General features: G+C 68.3%; 2 protein-coding genes across 2 annotated transcripts; both read right to left on the reverse strand.

The window, feature by feature from the left end:
- Positions 1–65: 65 nt before the first annotated feature.
- Positions 66–1,049, reverse strand: EMIHUDRAFT_252224 (hypothetical protein; the record flags this gene model as incomplete). The annotated part of the gene is made up of 2 exons (XM_005789463.1): positions 66–671; positions 867–1,049. Coding segments are annotated over 2 exons (789 nt in total), but the record flags the coding sequence as incomplete, so codon positions are not given.
- A 620-nt stretch (positions 1,050–1,669) lies between these two features.
- On the reverse strand, positions 1,670–7,388 carry EMIHUDRAFT_252225 (hypothetical protein; the record flags this gene model as incomplete). The annotated part of the gene is made up of 16 exons (XM_005789464.1): positions 1,670–1,700; positions 2,554–2,738; positions 2,889–3,103; positions 3,247–3,284; positions 3,559–3,743; positions 3,894–4,108; positions 4,252–4,289; positions 4,564–4,748; positions 4,899–5,113; positions 5,306–5,428; positions 5,572–5,609; positions 5,884–6,068; positions 6,219–6,390; positions 6,577–6,748; positions 6,955–7,072; positions 7,224–7,388. 16 exons carry the CDS (start codon positions 7,386–7,388, stop codon positions 1,670–1,672), a joined length of 2,280 nt encoding a protein of 759 aa, XP_005789521.1.
- Between the last annotated feature and the right edge of the window lie 1,008 nt (positions 7,389–8,396).

The following is an 8,396-nucleotide window of genomic DNA, read 5'->3' on the forward strand; positions in this document are numbered from 1 at the left end:
GCTTCGTAGCCCGTGTCGAGGTTGCCCAGGTGGTTGTCCCGCTGGAACGCGAGGATGGGAAGGACCTGGACGGTATCGGTGCCAAAGGGCTCTGCTGCCACCCAATCTCCGCCAGCCTCGCCGCAGCGCCTCGCCGAGTTGGCCTCGCGAATGCCGTTGCTCCAGCGCTCCGGGTTGCTCGACTCACCCGCGCAGTAGTTCTTCTCGGCGACGTTCTGCGAGTTGGCTTCGTAGAAGGGCTGCATCTCGAGGTTGTTGGTCAGGACCGCAATGTCGCGCCATGGGGAGGGGTGCCAGTACGGATAGTAGTCACGCTCCTCGGGGCACTCGTACCCGTACCTCGTGCCGTCTGGGTTTTGCCGAGTCTCGTCTGCTTCGGTGTTGTCGTTGTCGATGTCCTGGTCTGCGGCGTACAAGCCACCGTTCCGCTTCCGATCCTCGCACATGCGATAGTAGGAGAGCGGCTCATGTAGGCCTCGGATCAGGAGCGGCGCGTTGACGTTCTGCGTATTGCCGTCGGTTCCGTCGCGAAGCGGCCCCTCTCCGACTCCGTCGGGCGCGGGAGGCAGCCCAGCAGGCGTGGAGTCGTCGTCGTTGAACATCCACTGAATGACGATCTGGCACTCGGCGTTCTCGGATCCGCACGAGTGCTGGGTCGTCCACTTGAGAACCTGATCGGACGTCGGGGCGGCGATGCTAGGTGAGACCCGGTGTCCACATGCGCATCAGGTGCTAGACGCATCAGGTGCGGTGCGTGCAATTTCAGAGCCGCAGATGAAGCGCAGCGGTTCGGCCGGGTTCTGTGCAGAGCCGCCGTAGCCGTATCCACCCTAGCAACGCGCAGCTGGGTGAGTGTGGGTGCAGACAGGCTTGGAGCGAGCGAGAGCCGAACTCGCCGCCGCATTATTCTGTGAGTCGAAGAGGCGATTCTGGTTGTTGGCGTTGCCGTCGCCCTCGTCGAGCCGGTTGTTGGAGCCGCGCAGGGTGTGCATGTAAACATCTGCGCTCGCGGCAGCGACGAGGAGGAGCCAGGCTGCCTTCACGAGCATGCTGGCTGGTCCCGACCACACTCGGAGCTTGATAGAGCGCGGCGTCGGGCTGAGCCCGTGCTTCAGCTGTGGTTTTTCATGAATTTGCTCGTGAAATCAAATGCGGCACTGTAGATCGCGGCGCTTGGAGTGAGAACGCCAACACAACATCTCTCACCGGCGCCGCCGCACAGTCGCACACTTCTCCGCGCTCGCTGCTCGCCAGAACCTGTCTGTTGATATACGCGAGTAGATCGACCCAACGCGCGAGAGGCCCCTCTGGGGGGGAGATTGACTCAACAAGGCCCCAAAGCCCCCTCTCTGGGGGACCCCTCCCCCCCACCCCGAGTGTCCGTGTCCTTCGCGAGTCACCGATGGGGAGCGGGGGGGGGGGGGTGCGAAAAACCAACAGGGGAGGCTGGGGAGGGGGGGGTCCACTCTGAAGACAGCCGACCGCGGAGGGGTTTTGTCCCACAGGGTTTTACCCTCCGCGTGAGGATCGGCGCGGCGAGGGGGTAGGTTCGAATTCGCCGCGCAACATTTCACCCCCACAGGACCCCGCCCACCCCCCCTCACTCATGGTCCCACCACCTAGAACCCCAACCTTGGCTTCGCACCCCCTCCTTGCGCAGTGTCCCCCGCTATGTGTCGCCGTCTTCGGGGCACGCAATCCTGTGCAGTCAGGGCAAGTGGGGGCGAGGCGCAGTCCCATCTCTCCTGTGTACGGGTAGGTTCTGTCCCTAGTCTCGGAGGGGGGCTTGAAGGTAAGAATATTTTATTTTATTTTTTGATATATGGTGGAGTCCATGGCGTCTAGGATGCCATCGCTGTTGGCGTCGGCGGTGTTGCTCTCGTCGCGGTCTAGGAGGCCGTCGCTATCGGCGTCGCTGCCGTGCTCCTCAGCGTCGGGCAAGCCGTCACCATCGGAGTCGGGGTCGAGGCTGTTGGGTGTGCCGTCACTGTCGTTGTCGGCCATGCCCTCCTCCGCATCTGGTGAGCCGTCGTTGTCCGAGTCGGGGTCTTCAGCGTCGGGCGTGCTGTAGCTGTCGACGTCGGCAGGGCGAGCCGGCGGTGGCGACGCCGGTGGCGGGCAGCTGCTCAGGCCGAGGATGCTCGCGCAGTTCTCCCACGTGCTCGACGGAAAGCCGTTCGACGACGCCCAGCCCGCCGGCTGGCAGTGGTTGCCGGCCATGTCGCCTTGGGAGCGGTAGGCGCAATCGGCGTCGTCGCCGCTGAAATCGGAGCGTGGGTCGGACGAGCGGCAGCACCTCTCGGCGTCCGTGGTAGCGTAGCAGCCGGGGGAGAGGGAAGAGCGAGTCCACGTGCCAGGCACGTCGTAGCACGGGGCTGGCGGCGGCGGCGGCGGCGGAGGGAGGAGTGGCGGCGGTGCCCGTAGCCCGGCCCACAAGGCGGCGCGGGCGGAGACGTCGGTGGCGGCGGCGGGGGCGGCGGGGGCGGCGGCAGCGAGGGCGGCGGCAGCGAGGGCGGCGGCAGCGAGGGCGGTCCAGGTGGGAGCAGCACGCACGTATGGTAGCCATCGTACAAATAGCTGGTGTCGGGCACCCACAGGCATTCGGGAGGATCGTCGGACTTTCCCTTTTGGCAGCATGCCCCCGGTGTGCCCAGCGTGCCGTCGCATTTGGAGCAGAGCCCGGCTGCGTCGCCGCAGGTGTTCCAGCACTCGCCTGGCCCATTGATGTTGTTACAGCCCTCGCACTTGGTCACCTCGGGCAGCAGTGGGGGCGGCGGCAGCGAGGGCGGCGGCAGCGAGGGCGGCGGCAGCGGCGGCGCGGGCGGAGACGTCGGTGGCGGCGGCGGGAGCGAGGGCGGGGGCGAGGGTGGCGGCGGCTGAAGCTTGACGCAGAAGGCGAAGTCCTCGTAGTCCGCGTTCGAGCTCGGGTACCCGTCGGGCCAGGTCTGCGTGTTGAGGTTGCACAGGAGCTGCACCGCGCTGCACTCGTACGACATACACAACGGCTCGTTGTCGCAAGCGTCGGAGCACACGTCGCAGCCGGTGATCGCCATGTTGTTGCCGACGCCGTTGATTGCACCGGCGTTGGCGACATCGCCCGCGACTTGCCCGTAGCCCGGCCCACAAGGCGGCGCGGGCGGAGACGTCGGTGGCGGCGGCGGGAGCGAGGGCGGGGGCGAGGGCGGCGGCGGCTGAAGCTTGACGCAGAAGGCGAAGTCCTCGTAGTCCGCGTTCGAGCTCGGGTACCCGTCGGGCCAGGTCTGCGTGTTGAGGTTGCACAGGAGCTGCACCGCGCTGCACTCGTACGACATACACAACGGCTCGTTGTCGCAAGCGTCGGAGCACACGTCGCAGCCGGTGATCGCCATGTTGTTGCCGACGCCGTTGATTGCACCGGCGTTGGCGACATCGCCCGCGACTTGCCCGTAGCCCGGCCCACAAGGCGGCGCGGGCGGAGACGTCGGTGGCGGCGGCGGGGGCGGCGGGGGCGGCGGCAGCGAGGGCGGCGGCAGCGAGGGCGGCGGCAGCGAGGGCGGTCCAGGTGGGAGCAGCACGCACGTATGGTAGCCATCGTACAAATAGCTGGTGTCGGGCACCCACAGGCATTCGGGAGGATCGTCGGACTTTCCCTTTTGGCAGCATGCCCCCGGTGTGCCCAGCGTGCCGTCGCATTTGGAGCAGAGCCCGGCTGCGTCGCCGCAGGTGTTCCAGCACTCGCCTGGCCCATTGATGTTGTTGCAGCCCTCGCACTTGGTCACCTCGGGCAGCAGTGGGGGCGGCGGCAGCGAGGGCGGCGGCAGCGAGGGCGGCGGCAGCGGCGGCGCGGGCGGAGACGTCGGTGGCGGCGGCGGGAGCGAGGGCGGGGGCGAGGGCGGCGGCGGCTGAAGCTTGACGCAGAAGGCGAAGTCCTCGTAGTCCGCGTTCGAGCTCGGGTACCCGTCGGGCCAGGTCTGCGTGTTGAGGTTGCACAGGAGCTGCACCGCGCTGCACTCGTACGACATACACAACGGCTCGTTGTCGCAAGCGTCGGAGCACACGTCGCAGCCGGTGATCGCCATGTTGTTGCCGACGCCGTTGATTGCACCGGCGTTGGCGACATCGCCCGCGACTTGCCCGTAGCCCGGCCCACAAGGCGGCGCGGGCGGAGACGTCGGTGGCGGCGGCGGGAGCGAGGGCGGGGGCGAGGGCGGCGGCGGCTGAAGCTTGACGCAGAAGGCGAAGTCCTCGTAGTCCGCGTTCGAGCTCGGGTACCCGTCGGGCCAGGTCTGCGTGTTGAGGTTGCACAGGAGCTGCACCGCGCTGCACTCGTACGACATACACAACGGCTCGTTGTCGCAAGCGTCGGAGCACACGTCGCAGCCGGTGATCGCCATGTTGTTGCCGACGCCGTTGATTGCACCGGCGTTGGCGACATCGCCCGCGACTTGCCCGTAGCCCGGCCCACAAGGCGGCGCGGGCGGAGACGTCGGTGGCGGCGGCGGGGGCGGCGGGGGCGGCGGCAGCGAGGGCGGCGGCAGCGAGGGCGGCGGCAGCGAGGGCGGTCCAGGTGGGAGCAGCACGCACGTATGGTAGCCATCGTACAAATAGCTGGTGTTGGGCACCCACAGGCATTCGGGAGGATCGTCGGACTTTCCCTTTTGGCAGCATGCCCCCGGTGTGCCCAGCGTGCCGTCGCATTTGGAGCAGAGCCCGGCTGCGTCGCCGCAGGTGTTCCAGCACTCGCCTGGCCCATTGATGTTGTTGCAGCCCTCGCACTTGGTCACCTCGGGCAGCAGTGGGGGCGGCGGCAGCGAGGGCGGCGGCAGCGAGGGCGGCGGCAGCGGCGGCGCGGGCGGAGACGTCGGTGGCGGCGGCGGGAGCGAGGGCGGGGGCGAGGGCGGCGGCGGCTGAAGCTTGACGCAGAAGGCGAAGTCCTCGTAGTCCGCGTTCGAGCTTGGGTACCCGTCGGGCCAGGTCTGCGTGTTGAGGTTGCACAGGAGCTGCACCGCGCTGCACTCGTACGACATACACAACGGCTCGTTGTCGCAAGCGTCGGAGCACACGTCGCAGCCGGTGATCGCCATGTTGTTGCCGACGCCGTTGATTGCACCGGCGTTGGCGACATCGCCCGCGACTTGCCCGTAGCCCGGCCCACAAGGCGGCGCGGGCGGAGGCGTCGGTGGCGGCGGCGGGAGCGAGGGCGGGGGCGAGGGCGGCGGCGGCTGAAGCTTGACGCAGAAGGCGAAGTCCTCGTAGTCCGCGTTCGAGCTCGGGTACCCGTCGGGCCAGGTCTGCGTGTTGAGGTTGCACAGGAGCTGCACCGCACTGCACTCGTACGACATACACAACGGCTCGTTGTCGCAAGCGTCGGAGCACACGTCGCAGCCGGTGATCGCCATGTTGTTGCCGACGCCGTTGATTGCACCGGCGTTGGCGACATCGCCCGCGACTTGCCCGTAGCCCGGCCCACAAGGCGGCGCGGGCGGAGACGTCGGTGGCGGCGGCGGGAGCGAGGGCGGGGGCGAGGGCGGCGGCGGCTGAAGCTTGACGCAGAAGGCGAAGTCCTCGTAGTCCGCGTTCGAGCTCGGGTACCCGTCGGGCCAGGTCTGCGTGTTGAGGTTGCACAGGAGCTGCACCGCGCTGCACTCGTACGACATACACAACGGCTCGTTGTCGCAAGCGTCGGAGCACACGTCGCAGCCGGTGATCGCCATGTTGTTGCCGACGCCGTTGATTGCACCGGCGTTGGCGACATCGCCCGCGACTTGCCCGTAGCCCGGCCCACAAGGCGGCGCGGGCGGAGACGTCGGTGGCGGCGGCGGGGGCGGCGGGGGCGGCGGCAGCGAGGGCGGCGGCAGCGAGGGCGGCGGCAGCGAGGGCGGTCCAGGTGGGAGCAGCACGCACGTATGGTAGCCATCGTACAAATAGCTGGTGTCGGGCACCCACAGGCATTCGGGAGGATCGTCGGACTTTCCCTTTTGGCAGCATGCCCCCGGTGTGCCCAGCGTGCCGTCGCATTTGGAGCAGAGCCCGGCTGCGTCGCCGCAGGTGTTCCAGCACTCGCCTGGCCCATTGATGTTGTTGCAGCCCTCGCACTTGGTCACCTCGGGCAGCAGTGGGGGCGGCGGCAGCGAGGGCGGCGGCAGCGAGGGCGGCGGCAGCGGCGGCGCGGGCGGAGACGTCGGTGGCGGCGGCGGGAGCGAGGGCGGGGGCGAGGGTGGCGGCGGCTGAAGCTTGACGCAGAAGGCGAAGTCCTCGTAGTCCGCGTTCGAGCTCGGGTACCCGTCGGGCCAGGTCTGCGTGTTGAGGTTGCACAGGAGCTGCACCGCGCTGCACTCGTACGACATACACAACGGCTCGTTGTCGCAAGCGTCGGAGCACACGTCGCAGCCGGTGATCGCCATGTTGTTGCTGACGCCGTTGATTGCACCGGCGTTGGCGACATCGCCCGCGACTTGCCCGTAGCCCGGCCCACAAGGCGGCGCGGGCGGAGACGTCGGTGGCGGCGGCGGGAGCGAGGGCGGGGGCGAGGGCGGCGGCGGCTGAAGCTTGACGCAGAAGGCGAAGTCCTCGTAGTCCGCGTTCGAGCTCGGGTACCCGTCGGGCCAGGTCTGCGTGTTGAGGTTGCACAGGAGCTGCACCGCGCTGCACTCGTACGACATACACAACGGCTCGTTGTCGCAAGCGTCGGAGCACACGTCGCAGCCGGTGATCGCCATGTTGTTGCCGACGCCGTTGATTGCACCGGCGTTGGCGACATCGCCCGCGACTTGCCCGTAGCCCGGCCCACAAGGCGGCGCGGGCGGAGACGTCGGCGGGGGCGGCGGGGGCGGCGGGGGCGGCGGCAGCGAGGGCGGCGGCAGCGAGGGCGGCGGCAGCGAGGGCGGTCCAGGTGGGAGCAGCACGCACGTATGGTAGCCATCGTACAAATAGCTGGTGTCGGGCACCCACAGGCATTCGGGAGGATCGTCGGACTTTCCCTTTTGGCAGCATGCCCCCGGTGTGCCCAGCGTGCCGTCGCATTTGGAGCAGAGCCCGGCTGCGTCGCCGCAGGTGTTCCAGCACTCGCCTGGCCCATTGATGTTGTTGCAGCCTTCGCACTTGGTCACCTCGGGCAGCAGTGGGGACGGCGGCAGCGAGGGCGGCGGCAGCGAGGGCGGCGGCAGCGGCGGCGCGGGCGGAGGCGTCGGTGGCGGCGGCGGGAGCGAGGGCGGGGGCGAGGGCGGCGGCGGCTGAAGCTTGACGCAGAAGGCGAAGTCCTCGTAGTCCGCGTTCGAGCTCGGGTACCCGTCGGGCCAGGTCTGCGTGTTGAGGTTGCACAGGAGCTGCACCGCGCTGCACTCGTACGACATACACAACGGCTCGTTGTCGCAAGCGTCGGAGCACACGTCGCAGCCGGTGATCGCCATGTTGTTTCCGACGCCGTTGATTGCACCGGCGTTGGCGACATCGCCCGCGACTTGCCCGTAGCCCGGCCCACAAGGCGGCGCGGGCGGAGACGTCGGTGGCGGCGGCGGGAGCGAGGGCGGGGGCGAGGGCGGCGGCGGCTGAAGCTTGACGCAGAAGGCGAAGTCCTCGTAGTCCGCGTTCGAGCTCGGGTACCCGTCGGGCCAGGTCTGCGTGTTGAGGTTGCACAGGAGCTGCACCGCGCTGCACTCGTACGACATACACAACGGCTCGTTGTCGCAAGCGTCGGAGCACACGTCGCAGCCGGTGATCGCCATGTTGTTGCCGACGCCGTTGATTGCACCGGCGTTGGCGACATCGCCCGCGACTTGCCCGTAGCCCGGCCCACAAGGCGGCGCGGGCGGAGACGTCGGTGGCGGCGGCGGGGGCGGCGGGGGCGGCGGCAGCGAGGGCGGCGGCAGCGAGGGCGGCGGCAGCGAGGGCGGTCCAGGTGGGAGCAGCACGCACGTATGGTAGCCATCGTACAAATAGCTGGTGTTGGGCACCCACAGGCATTCGGGAGGATCGTCGGACTTCCCGTTTTGGCAGCACGCCCCCGGTGTGCCCAGCGTGCCGTCGCATTTGGAGCAGAGCCCGGCTGCGTCGCCGCAGGTGTTCCAGCACTCGCCTGGCCCATTGATGTTGTTGCAGCCCTCGCACTTGGTCACCTCTGTCTCAGAAAGTCGGCGATACTGGCCCCAGCGGCTTTGCGAATAACTCCCATCTTCAGGGCGACGCCTGAGAGATCGTTGTGGTGCCGGCGTCGGTGACGGCGGCGATGGTGAGGGGGGCGTTGGTGACGGCGCTAGGGCCGGCAGCGGTGATGTAAACTTTGTTGACATCAGCAAACGGATTATGGACATGCCCTGACATGAACGGCCTGCTTCGAAATGTGCGAGGAGGACGAGGGCGGATATTGATGAGGTTTAAAACTTGATTATGGCCCTGCGACTGCGCACCCCCCCCCCCAC

Source organism: Emiliania huxleyi, assembly GCF_000372725.1.
Source record: "Emiliania huxleyi CCMP1516 chromosome Unknown EMIHUscaffold_1280, whole genome shotgun sequence".
NCBI lineage: Eukaryota > Haptophyta > Isochrysidales > Noelaerhabdaceae > Emiliania > Emiliania huxleyi.